The sequence below is a fragment of the Neopsephotus bourkii genome, unplaced genomic scaffold (genome assembly GCF_033783945.1).
Source record: "Neopsephotus bourkii isolate Nb327-2 ecotype Australia unplaced genomic scaffold, CSIRO-AGI_Nbou_v1 NB_533, whole genome shotgun sequence".
Taxonomy (NCBI): Eukaryota; Metazoa; Chordata; class Aves; order Psittaciformes; family Psittacidae; genus Neopsephotus; species Neopsephotus bourkii.
In genome coordinates this window covers 2,580,717-2,600,508 of record NW_026901034.1, presented here as the reverse complement: position 1 = coordinate 2,600,508, position 19,792 = coordinate 2,580,717, and the positions used below count along the sequence as shown (strand labels likewise).

The 19,792-nt window shown below is 41.6% G+C and overlaps 1 protein-coding gene across 4 annotated transcripts in view; it reads right to left on the bottom strand.

The window, feature by feature from the left end:
• Window positions 1-19,792, bottom strand: part of CRAMP1 (cramped chromatin regulator homolog 1) — a 45,608-nt gene that overhangs the window by 10,433 nt on the left and 15,383 nt on the right. For 2 of the 4 annotated variants that reach the window (XM_061350771.1, XM_061350768.1), the window contains exons 3-12: window positions 19,054-19,244; window positions 17,700-17,853; window positions 15,468-15,551; window positions 13,835-13,883; window positions 11,287-11,372; window positions 10,391-10,514; window positions 9,226-9,307; window positions 7,528-8,787; window positions 4,586-4,763; window positions 389-579 (exon numbers count right to left, since the gene is read on the bottom strand). In XM_061350771.1, coding sequence (XP_061206755.1) covers window positions 389-579; window positions 4,586-4,763; window positions 7,528-8,787; window positions 9,226-9,307; window positions 10,391-10,514; window positions 11,287-11,372; window positions 13,835-13,883; window positions 15,468-15,551; window positions 17,700-17,853; window positions 19,054-19,244 — 2,399 coding nt within the window. The remainder of the gene's footprint in view (window positions 1-388; window positions 580-4,585; window positions 4,764-7,527; window positions 8,788-9,225; window positions 9,308-10,390; window positions 10,515-11,286; window positions 11,373-13,834; window positions 13,884-15,467; window positions 15,552-17,699; window positions 17,854-19,053; window positions 19,245-19,792) is intronic. The other 2 variants (XM_061350769.1, XM_061350770.1) reach the window with 2 other exon arrangements.

Sequence of the window (19,792 nt, the reverse complement as noted above, 5' to 3'; positions counted from 1 at the left end):
TATGAAACTGTTACTGAGATTGTGTATGTAAAACTAAAATTAGAATTGGAATTAAATGCAGCTGTGAGGCTGTATTAAAACCAGCTGCACGGGAAGAAGGGTATCAGTTTTACTAAAGCTGGAACATCTATTTGCTGGAGCAACTTAATTAGAGAGTGAACCAGCCATGTGATGACATTCAGGCTGGGGTCTCAACAGGTGATGTCACTGCAAGGAACAGTTAGATAGTCAAATTCTGGCTAATCTCAGCTAATATAATGTTATGCTAGACCATAACTAGCAGCACTGCTTCATAAGAAACCCATACCTCCTGATGAACCAACACCATCCTGTCATACCTACTGGAAGCAGGCTCAGGCACAACATACTGCTTTGCTCATGTGATCACCTCACTCACACTGATTGTGTCCAAGTGCTGCCGGAAGGTCAGTTCTGCTTCTTTGCTGGGCAGGAACAGTTTCCCATGGCGGCTGTTGGGTGGCAGAGTCGTAGGAACTGCAAAGAGTCCACCGTCTGCATCAGTGCTTCCAGAACTTGAAGGACCAGCCACCAAGAGAGGTCTAGGGACGTTTCTCAAACCTGCAAGTGTTGGACAGCAATTTAAATGAAGCAAAACCAAAACCAAACTATTTAGTAACTGAAGGCTCAGAAAGAGCAGAGACTTATGGATTCTGGATCTGCTACCATCTGCATGGTCCTAAATCATGCAACTCTCAATAATTCATTTTTCCCACCTCCAAATTCACAGTATTTAACTGCTTCACAAGGTTACTGCAAACATTCACTTGCTTTGAAATCTTCAGAAGGAAGCAACTAAATGTGATTTTACACTATTAAAGAAACTAGAATTTAAGCCCCACACAGACTCTGTTAATCGGTTTATCTGTTCAGCTTGTAGAAAAATACTTGAAGGCCCATTCCACTGAACACATTATACATCCACTATCCTTTTTGTAAGGGAAGACAATATAGACAAGCTCATTCGACAACCTGCTTATGCTTCATTTACAGTCCACACCTCTCACCTCTTATCCATGGCAATCCAAAATGCAACCACAATAGAAGTATTCTGGTGGCAGAGATATGAGACAGCAGGGATCAGTTTACCAAAGTATCTTTGACAAGATGGATTGTTTTAGGAATACGTAAGACACACTGAAATAACAGCACCTGCTCCAAGTAAAACTTCTCCGTTTACACTTCTCTTTACTGTTGGCTCCTCAGTGCCGTGCCCACTCTGCAGGGATCCTATTAGGGTGAAAATCCAGGTTGGAAAAAACCTTTGAGCAACCTGTGCTAGTGGAAGGTGCCCCTGCCTTTGGCAAGGGGTTGGAACTGGGTGAGCTTTAATCCTTTCAACCTAATCATTCTATGGTTTGACCTACTCAGTAGAAAATGAAGCTTAGAAGATAGCCTGCACCCACTCCAGAAGTACTAAAAGCACTGGCAAACACTGACAGCTCCACAAAAGGCACACTGCTACGTGGAGACATAAAAAAGAAGATAAAAAGGCCTTGTTGAACTTCATGATGTTCACACAGCCTCACTTCTGCATCCTGTCCAGGTCCCTCTGGATCCCATCTCCTCCCTCCAGCATACTGACTGAACTACACAGATTGGTGTCATCAGCAAACTTGCTGAGGTGCTCAATCCTACTGTCCACGTCACTGAGAAAGATGCTGAACAGGATCAGTCCCAACACTAACCCCTCATTATTGATGTTCACACAGATATTATGCTGTTGACCCCAACTCTCTGCATGCAGCCATCCAGCCAATTCCTCATCCACTGAGGATCCACCCCCATACATCATGTTCATGCCTCTCTAGTTTACGGACAAGGATGTTGCGCAGGACAGTGCACCTTGCACACATCCAGGTAGATGACATCAGTCACTCTTTCCTTAACTACCGATGCTGTGGCCCATCAAAAAGGCAACCAAATTTGTCAGGCACTATTTTCACTGATTGAAGCCATGCTGGCTGACACCAATCACTTTCTTATTTCCCATGTGCCTTAGCATAGTTTCCAGGAAGATCCACTCCATGATCTTGCCAGCGGTCTGTAGTTCCTTGGGTCCTCCCATTTTCCCCCTCTTCTAGTTAGAGGAACTTTAGACTACCACAACTTCTCCAGTGTGATGGATAATGGCTTGGCAACTTCATCTGTCAGTTACACCAGGACTTGCAGCTCCCTCTCATCAGGTCCCAAGGACCTGTACACCTTCAGGTTCCTTATATGATCTCAAACCTGATCTTCTCCTACAGCAGGTGGTTCTTCATTCTCCAGTCCCCGATTTTGCCTTCTGTGACTTCAGTGGTGTGGCTGGAGCTCTTGCCAGTGAAGACAGAGGCAAAAAAGTCACTGAGTACCTCAGCCTTCTCTGTGTCCCAGGTGACCTTTTCCTTCCAGAGGGCCCACATTTTCCCTTGTCTTCCTTTTACCCCTGATGTACATATAGAAGTATATAGCACTTAGATGGACTTGGGACCAAATTCTGTGAGGGAATGCACCTAGAAGGATCATGACCAAAAGTAAGCGGGCAGCTTCCTTTCTGATAGCCACATTACTGCAATAATTTAACAGCGCTGTATTTGAGGGTGCAAAGAAGCACCATAATTATTGTATACACAAGGTTGAAATCCAGACCACAAACAATCCTAGTTTAAATCAAGAAGACCTTTATCAGGGGTGGTAAATGAGATTCAGTTTGTCTACCAAAACAACCTGCTTGGGTATCCGTTGGACATGCTGGAATGCCGCTACCTGCAGCCTCACCCCAAGCAGAGCTGCTGAGGAGCTGAACCAGGTAGAATGTTGTACTGCACACACTTCTGCTCCTCTGTTCCAGCCAAGCAGCTCAGCTGAAGGCAACTTGTCTCTTTAGTACCATACAAACGCAGGGATACATAGGCTGTATTTTTTGTTTCCTGACTCCGTGTTTCATTACAGCATGTCAAACCACAAGGCCTCACAACCCAACTGGAACTCAGTGAAGGGAATCAAAGATGAACATGGACAAATAGATTTTTTTCTGAATCAGTGAAGGTCTGTCTAATAGAACAGGTGCCTGTTCCTAGGGTATCAGATATAAAGTACTGTGATCTTCTTGCTATTCTAGAAAGGATTTTTAAGGCATTATGGAAGCATTTAGAACTATCTCATAAAAAAAGAATATCACAAGCTAAGGAAGTCTGATTTGAAGAGATGTGTCCTTCAAGCCTGTGTATCTCATTGAAATACAACAATTTGTTTGAGCTATTAAATTACTGGCTTTCTACTAGCTATTTAAGCAAGTACATCTTTGTCTGCAGGTACACACAATGCAGTTTTAGACAAAGATTAAATTTCTGTAACTCCATTTTAAAATTAAAACCACAGAGTGCCCAAAGTGCTTTGCAGTATCAGTTAAACTGCTCATAGTCCACTGCTTCTTACAGCAGGGTGTGAAAAGGACAGGCCAAGAATCCCATGTGTTCCCAGTAAAACCGACACCTTCACTGGCTTTTCTGAAGTCATGAAACATTTGCTGGCCATTGCAACTGGACTGAATAGAACCAAAATTCTTTGTCTGCAGGGCTGGGGCTTTCAAGTTCTAGAATATGTAGCTTCTATTAAAAGGTAATCATTCTGTATTTTATAAAGGCAGAAGAGCACAGAAAAGTTTCGTGAATTATTTTATCAACAAACTTTACACACTCCTGCTCTGTATACCTTCACTCTTTCAGATCCCATACACTGTATCTGTCAGCTTGTGCTGGTTCTGGCTGGGATACAGTTAACTTTCTTCATAGAAGCTAGTATGGGCTGTGTTTTGGATTTGTGCTGGAAATGACTTTGATCACACAGGGACGTTTTAATTACTGCTAAGCAGTGCTTATACAGCAACAAGGGCTGTTCTGCTCCTAACCCCACCAGTGGCTAAGGGTCCACAAGGACTTGGGAGGAGACACAGCCAGGACAGCCAACCTCAGCTGACCCAAGGAATATTCCAGACCGTATGGTGTCATGCTCAGCCCATAAACCTGGGGGAAGAAAAGAAGGAGGGGGACATTGGAAATGACAGCATTTGTCTTCACAAGTTACCGTTACACATCATCTCTTGGAGGCGGCTGATCGCTTGCCTGTGATAGGAAGTGGTGAAGGAATTCCTTGTTTTGCTTTGCTTGTGCATGTGGCTTTTGCTTTACCCATTAAACTGCCTTTATCCACCCCATAAGTTTTCTCACTTTTACTCTGCCGATTCTTTTCCCCATTCAGCTATGGGGAGTGAGCGGTTTTGAGGGGCTGAGCTGTGTCTGGGGTTAAACTACAGCACATGCCAGTGTCTTCTGCCAGTGTCTAACGCCTCAGAGTTCTTCTGGACTGTAAACTGCAGTATTGACATGCGTTGTTCTCCAAGACTCAAAGTACTAATGAATTTACAATAACTCTAAAGCAAATTAACACATACCAATGCTCTTAAACAGTTAAATTCACAAGTGGAAGTACCTCATTCCCCTGGTGTTACATTACTTAAGCATACTCATCGGGGCTGAGGTACTAATGGTGTGACCTCTTGACATGCATTTTCATGAACACTCACCTGAGGAGCTGGAAGCAGCACCAGGAGAAAAAGTCTTGTTGTTGCGAAGGCTGGACTGATTTCGTGCACAACCCGGACTCCTGGTGCTGATGGCAATCACCTTCCCTGGAGGAGTCAGTGATTGCTCCTCCTGAGCAGGCTTTATAGGTGACGTGGCAATGGAACTTATCTCAGGCATCTGAAAATGCACACACGACATGAATACTATGTGCTGCTGCAACAAATACACCATTAAAATCATTCTACTTAGAAAGCTAAAAAAAAACAAACCATAGTTTGACAGACTACGGTATCTTTAAGCACTCTAACCAGTACTTCCAGGTGTGTGTGGTGGATAGCTGAAATTCCCTTCCTGTGCATTCAGCAGTGTTACATGAAATTGGTTTAGTATCATTAATTTATGTTACAAGGGGATAACATTCAACAAGCTTCACGCAGTGCTCGAAAATGTGGATAAAAGAAAAGAAAGAAGGTAAAGATACAGATATGTCAGTAATGGAAAAGGTGAGGAGTTTAGTCCAGTGCAAAAATGATTTTCATAACCATCACTATCCAAAGGGCTCCTCTGGGCGGAAGGAGACCTGGACAAAGACTTTTTGTTCTTAATTCTAGTCAAGCAGAGACCAACAGTTTTGACTTTTTTTCCATCCCTTCTCCTATTCACACTGTAATACAGCAATAGCAAGAGACACATGGCAAGGTGCTTTACTAATTTTCCAGGCTATCCAGTTATTTCATTAAATTGTTCAAGTCCTTTTCTAGAAAATGTTCCCCTTGTAAGGAATCTGTGCAATCACAGGTACAAAATCACTACCCACACCTGACTGCAGCACCATTTGCTACAGTTTGTTGTAAAGTTCATTTAAAGAATAAACTTCAGCATACTTGGCCATTTTGGCTTTGCTAGGTATTATCTTGAGAAAATAGCAGGGATGTGAACAATCAACCCTTCTCTGCTGTCATACAGTGAGTATGACAAGGTGTCTGACAAATCAAAGGTTACATTACCTTTTTCTTACTGGAATGCACAATATGGTATGTAGCTGAGAGAGCCCCTGGATTTTTCAGTAGCACTACGATACTTTAAGACACTAAGAGCACTAAAAGGACAGCAAAACACTTGCAAATAAGAACTGGTGGGTTTTCCTCCTCTCTTATCCCTCTCCCTGCTCAGTTTAAGAGGATGCCCTTCTTTCCGGTTTGTGATTGTCAAATCATGTCACCCCTGGCTGTCACATGTCACCAGAAGTAAAAGTAGATGCCGAAAGAGGAGACATTGTCACAGATCTATGAGATGTCAGACCAAAGGGCACATAATGACAGGACAAGGGGAATGGCTTTAACCTGACAGAGGGGAGACCGAGACAAGATCTTAGGTGGAAGATCTTCTCTGTGAGGGTGCTGAGGCACTGGCACAGGCTGCCCAGATAAGCTGTGGCTGCCCCATTCCTGGTAGTATTCAAGGACAGGTTGGATGGGGCTTGAAGCAACCTGGTCTAGTGGAAGGTGTCCCTGCCCATGGCAGGGAATTGGAATTGGATGAGCTTTAAGGCTCCTTCCAACCTAAACCATTCCATAAGCCTATGAAAAGTCTCTACAGTCTAAACAAGTCTGTATATGAGCAAAGATGGTTCTGAATTGTCATCACCATCTTTATAATGATTTATTTCAATTATTAATCTGTTCTTATCTCAACCCACAGCTTTTTACCTTAATTTTTCCCCTGATTCTCCTTCCCACCACACCTGGAACAAGGTGGGTGGGTGGGTGGGAGCAGCTGGGGTTAAACCACAACAACCAACAAAGGAACATCAAAGAACTAGGTGTGCCTGAGAGTAGTAGTACATTTGCATCCTCTTCTAGAGTAGGATGCAAATGGAATCTTTCACTCATCACACCTCCATCACAGACATTCAGATAGATACGTTTAGCTTCCACTAGACCAGGTTGCTCCAAGCCCCATCCAACCTGACCTTGAACACTGCCAGGGATGGGGCAGCCACAGCTTCTCTGGGCACCCTGTGCCAGGGCCTCAGCACCCTCACAGGGAAGAGCTTCTGCCTAAGAGCTCATCTCAGTCTCCCCTCTGTCAGGTTAAAGCCATTCCCCCTTGTCCTGTCCCTACAGGACCTTGTCCAAAGCCCCTCTCCACGTTTCTTGTAGCCCTTTTAGGCACTGGAAGCTCCTCTGAAGTCTCACCAGAGCCTTCTTTTCTCCAGACCTTAAACACTGGTTACAACACACAAGAAGGAAAACAAGTTCCTTCCCAGTCGTCTATCTGAGGAAGAACATACTTTTCTGGGTCTGATAAGCAACTATCCTAGAGTCATGGAACTTTTACAAAAGCTGCTGTAGCAGGCATATTTATAATTGCTATGCTAGCCCGAACAAATAAATTCTTTTCACACACTCAGTGTAACTTGAACTACATAAACAGTGAAAATTAAGAGCTGCAGTTTTCACATGGGATATTAATCTCATCAAGGCTCCCTTTGTCATCTAGGATCCATTTCCCACGAAAGCTTGGACCACATTATCTTCAAAGGTTCCTTCCATCCTGGACTATCCTGTGGCTCTATGAACCTGAGAGAGAACAGAAAGCCTCCACCTCATGACTGATCTTTTCAGGAGTCACATCAAATGTTCACTGTAATACCACTGAGATTCAGAGGAAACCAGAAACTAAAAGGTCATGTAAAAAGCAAATGCAGCATATTGAGCAAAAGTCCACTCTGTAGTAAGTGGGCTGTGGTCTGGTTGGGTTTTTTGTTTTGGTTTGGGTTTCTTTGTGTTAAGTTTTTTTTGGTTTTTTTTTTTTAAACAGGAATCTTCAAAGATCTTGACAAGACTGATCACTGACTTACCATGAAAACATGACTGGGCAACTGTTCCCCAGGTAAATTAAGAGTTTAGCAACTGGTGGATGAATGAGTGTTACTTACTGGTTTGGGATTGACTTCAGTAGAGATGAGTTTTAAAAGGCAGTTCAGGAGTCTCTGCTTGTGAAAGGCTGGACATGCAGCAGCAGCATTTGATTCAGATGTTTGCTCCCTAGCATCCTGGGTTTCCGGATCCAAGACAGCCAACCAGTCATATTCCAGCTGCAGTTTGTTTGGTTTGCCCATCATGAGGTAGACTTCAGCCAGTGTAAGGCTCTCAGAAGTTCTCAGACTCCATCCTTCTTCTCTAACTTGTTGAGAGAGCCGGCTTGGATCATCCTTGAGAGACTTTGCACTAGATTGTTCCTGATGTGGAGGTGGAAACGAGGATCCCAGCTTCTCTTGAGAATCCTCCATGACTGTATCTGTTATATCCTTGGTACAAGCATCAAGTTGCTGGCCCTGGCTGTGGCTAGCTTGGGTGTCATACGGGCCACTGCTGGGTGAAGCCACACCACCTCTCGGTAGCTGTGAACAGGAGTCAGATATCTCTGTGCTCCTCCCGCCTGGAAAAGCCCCAGCAGAAGTATCACCAGCTGCTTGAGTAGAGTCTTTCCCATGCAGTTTGTCTGTGCAAGAACATCTCTCTGGGACAATCAGGTCCTGACAGGACTTCATGTATCGTGGGAATGGATCAAGCAGAGAGAGTTCCTCCACATCAGGAATCTTACTGCAAGCACAAGCTGTGCTGCACGATGGTAGCACAGTTGCTTGGTCACTCGTCAAGGCCTCCCTGCCCTCCACACAGAAGGCCACTGAGCTCAGCTTTTCGTTCTTCCCTCCCGGATCTTGAAGTCCAGAAGGCATTTTTTGGAGGGAATTAGTGATGCCAAGATTTGAGGCTGTTTCTTCCACCAGGCCAGGCTCTGAGGCACCATCTTCAGTGCTTGCAGAAAGTTCAGCTACGGTATGAGAGGTTCTGCTTGACTCTATAGTACTCTCTGCCCTTCCGACACCCTTACCTTCTGTTCCCCGTGGGTATTTTAGCTGTCCCCTCGCTGTCCCCTGACCACTTTGTATGCCTAGGATTTGTGCAGGGGGGAGTAAGTGAGAGTCTTTCGTGTTTTGTTTGCATTTGCCAGTTTCCTGCCAATGCACTGTGCAGAAAGCCTTGGAGTGGACCACTCTGGCTACCCCAGGCAGGGGAGTGAGTGTACAATTCTCTCCAGGAAAGAGATGGAGCATCACTTTCTCTTCTGAGAAGCTGCCCCTTGTTTCTGAGTCTCTGGAGTCTTGAAGCTGCTGTTCTTCTAGTGTTTTACGCTAAAAGAGATGTGTCAAAGAACAGAACAATCACCTGCCCCCTCCGAACAAGCACCCGGGCACCTATTTTGCAAGTTAAAAAAGTGAAAAAAAAACAAAAACAGTAGCTGCTCAGTGCTCAGCTATCAAGACTCTCTGATCAAAAATTAAGTCCTTTTGTTGTGATAAAGACTACAACGAAGACTTGATACAAGCACAAACTAAATCTCTGTTCCAGACAAAATTACTTCACACACCATTGTAATAAAAAAAAAATAAATCTTATCCCACTATCGAGCCCAAACAGAACCAGGCAGAAAACTCCAGTGTCACTGCACAGCAAACCAGACTCCCCTCCTGTGCGGTAACCTCTGTCTGACACATTTGACATTGTTCTAAGTTTGAAGTGCTACACTGGTACTTCTTCCAGCCTCACAAATTAAAAACCAGAAAGGATACAATACGTACTTCATGGAGAGCCCACTTCTGCTTCAGGAACTCAATAAGGCTGGACACCTTCCGATGTAACTCCACAATCATCCTGCATGCAAGATTAACAAAGCAAGGGAACAGAAGAAATGTCAGCCGAAGTTCTGCTGACAACCTCTGCATCAACCAGAGCCTTGATGCTAGAATGGGAATTCAGGAAAAAACTGACATTCTGGAATAGAAGCCCAGAGAACACACTCACCGTTTCCAAACTCCACAAAAAAAATCCAAGAAAAAAAATAACAAAAAACCACATTTTATCCCACAACGTTAAAATCTGGGTAACTCACAACTGAGAAAGATCTAAAAGCCTATCAGATAAATCTGATTGCCATGATTCAAGATACTAGTTTCTCCAGATGGAAGAAGACAGGAAAAGATAGTGAAATTCAGCTGAACTGCAGAGGTGCAAGCAAGGCCCAAAGCTACCACATGGAGTACAGAAAAAAAGAGAAAAAGGGGCACCAAAATGCCCCAAATGTTTAATATTGGCTCTCAAAGCAATTTACAAAATAAACCTAATGCTAACAACTTTCATTCTCCTCTCTGGGTGATCTTTGCTCTTTACACTGAAGTCCTCAGTCAACATCACAGAGGCCTCATGTTCTCTGCTCTGAGTTTTGGACAAGATGTAAGTACAAGACGAGCAGTCATAGATGACAAACAACAGCATCAACTTCATTTTGCAGGGTAGAGATTATGCTACAAATACTTTCTTTTCTGCTAATCTCAACTGAACCACCAAGTCTTGGTGTAGGCGCCTCTGTCGTTTTACTTTCCTGTGTCTTTGTCTCATGGAACATTCAATACAAATTTTAGCAGAATTAGTGCTGCTTTTCTCCAGTTCCCTTGCACTCTGCTCTGGCAACTGAGTGTAAGTAGCACAAAGTAAATTCATCTCCAACTCTAATCACTCAGAAGATATAAAGAAGAGTGGCAATACGATTTGTAAGTCTGTTCATAACAATTGTGTATTCTGGTTGCACAAAGCCTACAGGACAACTACATTTAGGCAAACTGCATTCTCAAAGTTGAACTGCCCTGTTGGCACAGAGAACCCTGAAGAGAGAGGAAGAAGCCAGAATGCTGCTCATACGTTTCCCTATTCTGAGCACCACCATCCATTCCTCATTACCTAAGCCGTGGATTCTGGGCAAGACTCTGTACTCGTGCCCATGCATGATTATTTCGTGGCTGCAACTCCACAGGGACCTTGAGGGGCAGACGTACTGGCTTCTGGTCCTCTTCATCACTAACACCTGAGGGAGATGAAGCACAAAGAGCATGAGTCTAAGTGAGCACAACACACTCAGAACACTACACTCAGTTACATGTTAAAAAAGCGTCACAGACATCAGCACCGCCTCCAGACAACCAAGGCAACTCAGATCCACCAGTGGAGCCTGCTTCCTCAGACTGCTTCCTATTCCAGTATGATTTTTTTTTCTCTGAACAGTGCACGGGACTCCAGTACCACTGCAATACAATGGTACTGGAGCTTCCAGTTGAACAAGCAGTGTGAGGATCAGGTGACTGAAAACTTTGAACAAGTACACTGTTTCAGACTTTAAAATTGCACTGATTCTGACTACTGGGGGGAAGGAAGGAAGGAAAAAATAATTTAAAAAAATCACATACAGTTGAACTGGAGAAGGTAAAACAAAAAAGTAAAAAATGCTCAATGCTAAAAAAATACTAGTGCTTATTCACTGGCACAGGGGACTAAACTTTACATATAGCAAAAGCACAACTGGTAGACGAGTAGCAATCTCATCTGGTGTAACTACTTCCTTTTCAGTTTAGCTAGTGACATACTCCAAGACTAAAGAGCTGGGTGGGGCCTAAAGTTATTGGGATTATACAAGTAAACAGGATACGTAGGACAAGAGGGACATATCCCTAACACAAATGGGAAATAGCTCAAATCCCCCCTGCCAGTGCTGGACACCTCAGAGCAGCCCTACTCTCTCTCTCTCATTTTCTTCTGCTCATCTGTTAAAACCGTTTCATGTCCCAGCATCTCTTACTCACCATCTGGATCACAGAGTTTCTTCAAAGCCCTGCACATTGGAGCTTTGATACGAAGGTTTCTGCCTTTGTAACGAACAGTTGTAGCCCTGAATATATTGAAAGAGAAGTACTTACAAGCACCATTAATAAAAGTTTGCAAATACAAACATGACAGGGACATAGAGCCAAATATGATCACAGCTATATGAATAACCAAATAAACGGAAGGGTTTGCAGTGCAGATTCACAAGAGCATTCCATCTTTTCTATCACCTTCCTTTTAGGTGTAGAAAACCTACTCTTCTGACCCTCCTCTTCCAGACTTTCAAGAAACACAGGGCTGCCTGTTCAGGCCTGCTATTTAGAAAGCAGACCAGAAGAATTATGTTACTTCAGTTCAACAGTACCCTTAGAGACAGCTTCCTCCTAAAAGACAAGTGATTTTGCTTTAGTCTTCTCTTTATACTCCAAACTATTATGGGAAGAAAAAGTCTAAAGTTTCTGAAGAGTTTTCCATTCTGGAATACTAACACAACATCCATTGCAAAAATTAGGTCTAAGAGCTTGTGCTGGAATCTGAACAAAGTAACTTCTACAGTACGATTTCACTGGCTTTTAGCTTCAATACCACATAATTAGCTATAAAAGACCCTTAAAAGCAAGAGGACATTTTTTTGGATTTGCACAGTGGAACTATTTGATTTCTTCACTCACTCAACCCTGTCTTCTTTTTGGAGGCTTAGAAGGCAGACATTGAGACCAAAGTCACTGATGGCTGCATTTACTACCTAATACTTCAAGCAATAAGAATCAGAATAGAACCAACAGGACTGAACACAAGTCCTTGCAGGTAAAATGAAAGAAATTATGGGAGATATTCCTATAGCAGGATCTTACTTTTTTCCTATGCTGAAAGGAAGACAACATCAGGTAAAAAGAGCACCTGTCTATACTGCTAACAGGAAAATTCACAAAAGGCAGCAGAAGTGAACCCAGACCTAAGACTGAGATGACCACACTTGAAAAATGTGCTAGGTACTGGAAAAAGAATTGCTTACAGAGAGGGGGATCACAGAACTGTAACATCTCTGAGCAAAGTAGAAAGTTCAACCTAATGGGATATATGTGACATGACTGCTTGTATGAGATGTGAGGCTGCCCTCCTTGTGCTAGGGGATTAATTCAGAGGGTGTAGACATCCAGGTGGTAACACAGATGTAAACTGCCTCCCTGCAGAGTTTGGTCCTCTTGGACTGACAAGTTAAAGATGCAAGAGAAAAAGGGAAGCAGAGATGTGCCTCCCACCTGGAAGACAAAAAGCTTATGCAAGAGTTTTGAACTGCCCAAGAATGTTAATATTAAGTACACTGTCATTCTTAGTTAGAAGATGAGCATTAATATTTTCATATGCAAAGACAACTGCTTTCAAAATGATCTGTTACAAGACTGGCTTCAGAATAAACACCTAGACTTCACAGAACTCATTAGTCCTCGTTAACAATTAATTAGAAGTAAAGCCTTAATCATGCCAAGGGCTTAGACTGATGATACAGCTAGCTACAAGTCATCAGCCTCATTAATTATGGTTTAATCTATTTGGATGACAGTATTAGAAAGGCTCTCCAGTACAACCCAGAGAACAATGACTGCTCATATATGAACTCCAGAGATGCTCAGGACACGGGGGAGAAAGGGTCATCCTGAGCCCACTTTAAGTGGTAACCCCAATTTAAAGAGGTAATTTGCTTCAAGAATCATTTCTTTATATGAAAGACTTACTGCTAAGATTGTCTTTAATGTACAAAACCCAAGCCAAATGGCAATTTCTCTTCTAATTCGAAACTAACAGAAAAACAAACAAGTGATTTCATAAATAATCATACCCAAGCTGTGCACCACAGCAGCACACTGCACAGAGTGAATCTCCCAGGAGAGGAAAGGTTAATAAACTGTATGGAATTCATTTGGAAACTCAGTTCCTGAACAACAGAAAGGCACAATAGCAACTCTGCATTTTATATAAGGTAAAGGCAAAACATCAACTGCTGAGTGGGCAAACTCCTTCTCCTGTTGACAATAAACTTCACCAATAATGTGTCTGCTACAATGAAACAGCGTGAAAGCACAAATGCTAAAAGTAAGAAAGGGGGGGTCTGTAGAAGACAGAAAATAGTACTATTTTCAAATTGCTTTTCAAGACACACTTAGGACAAACCAATGCCTGCTGAGTGATGCCTAATGGTCACTCCACTTCAAATAGCATCCTTTCAAAGAGATTTCACACAAGTTACGATAGTACAGCAGCTTCTAGCCCCTTCCATATTCCCAAAGTACACTGCCAAGACTGAACCCTGCAATCCCATAATTCTCTCTTGAAGAGAATACTCTTAGGGAAGAGTATTCACATGGTAAAGAGAGAAAAAACAGCATATAAAACAAACAAAGAATGGAAAAGGTCAAACTGTAGCTCTAAAGTAAGAAATGCCTCCTAGACTCTGGATGACCAACTCAACAGTCAAGCTGCTGAACAACCTGGTTTTAAGAGTTTCAGGAATAAGTTCTTACTTACCCAGCTTGAATGAGCTCATTAAGTTTTACTGCATTCTTGTCATCCATACCTTGAGACAACAAAGTGAATTAGGATTTGAAGTGATAAAGTCACGGCCTTTTTAGTGCTCAGAGCAGTTTTCAAGCTATTACATTTTATGCTCACATAGGATTAATGTGCACAAATACACTGTAACACACACATGCTGAAAAGTTTCCATTTTCATAATGTGCAAGCTTTACATGATCCTTGCCACAAAAATTGCATTTTACTCATGGATTAAATAACTCTAGCTTGGGTGCTGGACATTAATACAGCATATTACGTAATACAGTCCTCTTGGGTTGCTGGGCATTAATCTGACACTGCAATATTAAAAAGAGAAGCTTCCTCATCCTCCTGCTCAATCACTGTTGCTAAGGCAGCACAGTGTATTGAAAGACCATCAAGCCCTCAGTGTTGAATGTGATAAAGAAAAGTGAATAAAAATAATAAAAAACACGTGTAATTCTTTTACACTTTTACATTTTTAAATGGACATAATGGGAACTTGATTTATAGTTTCTATTATAGTCAGGCCAAATCTGCTTACCAAACAATTAACCTCCACTTTTCAGCAATGCTGAAAGTATTCATGATAACGCTTCTGTGTCTTGGCAGCTCTATGTAGGTTATCTCAGTTTCTGGGAAGACGGAATTAGGTGAATATCACAAGAGGAAGGGGGAAGAGGAGAGGCAGGAGAGGGGAACAAACCACTTTCAACTGCAACTCTCTCTGGAAACAGGCTGAGAGACCCAGGCTTGTTCAGCCTGGAGAAGAGAAGGCTCCTTAGGGGGAAACCTTACAGGAGCTTCCAGTGCCTGAAGGGGCTACAAGAAACCTGGAAAGGGGCTTTGGGCAAGGGACTGTAGGGACAGGCCAAGAGGGAATGGCTTTAACCTGACAGAGGGGAGACTGAGATGAGATCTTAGGCAGAAGCTCTTCCCTGTGAGGGTGGTGAAGTGCTGGGCACAGGTTGCCCACTGAGTCTGTGGCTGCCCCAGCCCTGCAGTGTTACAAGGCCAGGTTGGATGGGGCTTGGAGCAAACCTGGTCTAGTGGAAGGTGTCCCTGCCCATGGCAGGGGGTTGGAACTGGATGAGCTTTAAAGTCCCTTCCAACCCAAAACATTCTCTGATTCTATGATAAAAGATGCCTTCCATTCTTTCCTTTTCTCCTACTATTTTCTAATATTTCATTTGCTTTCTGTAAATCATCTGCTTCTGTAAACCTTTTTCCAGTGATTTCTAACATTTGATTTGCTTTTTTATCTGCCACCAAGTTCTTAGATAATTTACACATTTAATTGCTTTGTTTTCAAGACTAAACCAGAGAGAACCTGAGCTGCACACATTTTTACCTGTCATCTGCGGTTACCACATGCAGTGTATCCCACAGATAGCACAAGCTAAAGAAATCTTTTAAAGAAAAAGGAGACTAATTCAAAAGAATAAGAAGGTCTTTAAAAATGCAAATACATTTAATGACAAGATACAACAAATCCCAGCAACAGAATACAATGATCACAAACTCGGAGTAACTCAAGACACTGTCATCTTCAAGGGTAGTCCCTTCCGATTCTACCATATAACAATTTTAAGTAATTTATACTCACATCCCCCAATCTTTTTCCTCAGTTCCCCATAGCAGATTAAGCCATAAAGCTCCAAGGAGGATTTTTTCAGCCCTTGAGAAAACACTGGAAAGCAGAAAAAGTGGAAGTGATATGCAGACTGCAGATACCCATACACAGCTACACTGCAGATACCCATTTCAACACTGAAAATGAGATTATTTGTATTTTCAATGAGACAAACATCTCATGGAAGATCAGACTGAGTTCTGTTTCAAGAAACACCATAATGAGACAAGTTCACCAATTTCCTTTTGGTGACTTAAATATCTGAGAAATACAACATCTTTTAGATTACAGGAAAGAAAAAGCTGCTTCTCTAGGACTTAAACAAATACGCAACAATTCAATATGCAAGATAAAGCTAATCATAGTGAAGCTAACTTTGGCATCACTTAACTGTTTATGATTTTTAAAGGGGATGCCCAGATGCTCCCAGAAAAATGCATACAGAATTCTTTCTTCTATGAAAATTAAGAAGCAGGTGTGAATTTTCCAGAAAAAATGTTTCTGTGCACGAGTTCACTGTAGAGATTTAATGCAAGTTCTAGATTCTATGTTTTTATATGAAGAATTGCACACACTTCATTCAACCTTCCAAGGTTTTTTCCTCCTTTCTCACCAACACAGATGACGTGGACATTATTATTGCTAATAGATCTAAATGTCTATGACAGCATGGAAAGACAGTCTCATGGTTTACAGAACAGGTTAGAATAGTCATTCTTATCTGTTCATCGATAACTCAGTTCTCTGACTTGCAGACTCATTTAATCTCAAAATCCAGGTACACATATTACTAATACTACGGCTAACCAAGTTCTTGTACTAATTCTTAAATTCCTTCAGCCAATGACATCTCAGACCTTACAGGTATAGATATAGAACTTCACATTATCCAGAAAACAGATTAAGTTTCCTCATGACATTCTTTTTTTTTTTTTTTTTACGTTCTTCCATATTGTGTTTGCTGTAACATTTGTTTTTAAACAAAATGCTAATGGCTTCTTTCATCTTAAAATACTGCCATGCTTTAAAAAAGAACTCCAAAATTTGTGTTCTGACAGGTGTTTTACATGTGTAAGTCCTCGTTTAGATCCCAGTCCACCTATATCTCAGGAACAGACAAAACCATTTAATTAAAGAGACTATATCATACACTATCTTTCCACTCCTTCAGCTTTTTTCAAGCCATCTCCATCTCTCATTAATGAGTTCTTTTCAACTGGAGAGGCTCTGGCCACAAATCACATAGTTGAATTTACTACCCCAGCTTTGGCTGATGTGAGAGAGTTGTATCAAGATCAGAAAATTCAACCACCATGAAACTGCCATGATTTATGCAACTTGGAATACAGCATCAGAAATATAGGAAAGCCCTGGAGACCTTTACTTGGTCAACAAGCTAACAAGAAAACTGACATTCTTCATACCTTAAAAATCAAAAGAACTGGATCTCAGTAAAATCTGTTCACTCTGAAATAAATTCCTTTAACCCATGACTCAGATGAGGCTACCCAGAAACTGACTTGGCTTCTCACTGCCCATTACTGAATAGGACGAATCTGGTAAAAATCCATTATCAGTGATCATACATCAGTATTATTGCTACAAAACACCATTAGCAGTATTTATGACTTCCAAATTTTGTTTTCCTGGGGAAGAATAGAGGAGGGGAATATGGCAGTTGGAATCCTAAATTACTGAACCAATCATACAACTTAAAGCTTATTTAAAGTGTGAGCAAATATTTCACCATTTATACTTGTATCAGACATTCCTTTTTTTTTTAAATTTGTACTGTCCCTCAAGAACAGCAAAGTAGGGCTGAAGTCAATCTGCACAATGAAGTCATGCCTGACTAACATTTAGGTAGCTGTCCTCAAAGGTGGGTTCCTGAGGGGGAAAAAACCCTGTATTCCCTTGAACCTGGCCTGTCTCCAGTATTAATGGTAGGATCAGTGTTTATTGTGCTGTGGTGAATTCATATAAAAGCAGCAATACAAATACCGTTTTTTGCAAAGCATTTTCCAAAGCCCATGAAGTATGGCCACACTGATGAAAACAACATGAACACGTGTTCACAGGCATCCTATTCAGTACCCATTTTCTAACTTCCAACATTCCTGCTCTCCATGATGGCATTGAAAACCAGGACTCTAACCCTCACGAGGCTGTGAGCTCCGTGCTAAGCCCATGTCATTGCATACTCACCATTATCGAAGTCAATGTACTTGGAGATCTTGTGCCAGGTGCGATAGTAGAAGTGGCGGACCTGCTCCTTATTCTTCACCATGCTTGCTGGTTTGCCCTTCTTCTTGTATTTCAGAGCAATGTTGTTCTGGATAGCCTCAAAGTCCTTCCCATGCTAAATAATAAATAAAACAAACACAATTACTCAAAACCAAACTTGTGTCTTGTCATAAAACAACACAATGACTCTGGGGGTTCTTCTTGGGAAATTAGATTTTTAAGGTCATCAACAAAATCTTAGGTATCAAAACTCAACAGCAGAAGAATGACAGTGATATCTAAAGTGCATTTCAGATGCCAAATTAATTATTTTCCAATTTCTTGCACTGCTTCAAAATAAAAACTGTAAGTTGCTAGCAAACTTCAAAAAAAAAACAAAACAGCCCAAACAACTTTATTCAGAAATGTGCTGGGCAGCAGGACTGAAAATCTCAACTCTCTCCCTCAGATTTCTTTACTTTCCTCTGCATTTTCCCTCCTACCTCCATTTCTAACTAGGGTGAAGGAAAAGCCTGTAATATATAACAGCTTAACTTTTATTTACAGTAAATTTCATGTTCCAATAATTAGAAATGTAAAATTTGAGTTTCAAATAATGCAGGAAAAAATCCACCTTAGGGAAAAAAGTTGTAAGTTTTGAGTGATGAGTGATTTAAAAATTACATGATTACCAGGAACATCACTGCACGTCAGAAGAGGTAAAGAGAGTGTTCACTTTTTCCACACAACACATATGTGTGAATCATGCCTACCACTAAAAACTGTAGTTGTAAGAAGATCCAGACGTGCAGAAAAAACCCTCACCAGCACTGCTTTTGTTTTCTCCTTTAGTATGTATTTTCATAACAGAAGTGCTCTTAAAGTAATCCTAAACCAGGAATAGCTCATACATGTCATATGAAATAGAAGATGATTTAACTTCTCCTTGTCTCTCAGACTTACTACTGAACTGGTTCAAACCCTTCTGTGACCAAAGCCCAAGTACAGTGCTAACCATTCTTATTAGAACAAAACTTACTTTCTTGTTTGAGAATACTACAGAATAAATGTGTTGCTTTTGAAAGCTGGGATGGGGACACTACGCTATGTATTTATTTCTCATTTGAAACAGAACTGTATCTGAAAAATAACTGAAATTATTATAAACATTTATGAATAAAACACAAATATTTCACAAAAAGAGCTTTTATTGTCAGCTGGTTTATAGCCAGTTGTACAAAAACATGTGTGATTTCATCATGAAAATCTCAAATGCACCAACCTTCTCTAGGAATACTCAGATACTACATGAAGCCATCTAAGTGTGTTATTGTACCTCATACAGTCCCTCGAAGAAAGTGTTTTTGTCCTCTGTGCTCCACGATTCCCACTGCCTCCTGACCTTCTTTCCTTCCTCCTTCTCTCCAGCTGAGGAGCCCAGGTTCCTTGCTGCTGACTTGGAATTCCCAGCAGGATTGCTGTGTGGAATTCCTGATGTACCACCAGATGCAGTCGTTCCATTATCTGCTGCAAAAAAAAAGCATGACCAGAATGACTATTAAACCAAGAGGATGGCTTGTGGGTAGAGGTAAGTGACGAACTTGGAATTCTGAGGAACTCAGAATTTCCTCCTTCTTCATCACTCCTTTCTGTACCAGGTTTTATTTCAAGATATTTCACCTGAAATACAATTCTTGTATAACAAGATTTGTGTTAAAGAAATAAAATCTCAAAGAGTGAAAAACAAGGGGAAGGCTTCAACTGCAGATATAAGACAGATGAGCAGGAATACACCAAAACAACCTCTGAAAGACAACATATACTTTGATGCTTATACACTGGTGCGCTCAAAGTTGCCCTTTTGCAGCTGAGGGGAACTTCTGACTGATGCTGAACATGCATGTGACAATAAAGCAAACTAATGACCAGGAGAAAACAGATGGAAGCTCACATCCTTGTCTTTGGTCTTGATCCTACTGCCTCCAAAGTAACTGTGGTAACTAAATGACTGAAACATGTCCACTGAATTTCATCACATGACAATGGATCAGCAATCTCAAGAGCCTGATCCTCAG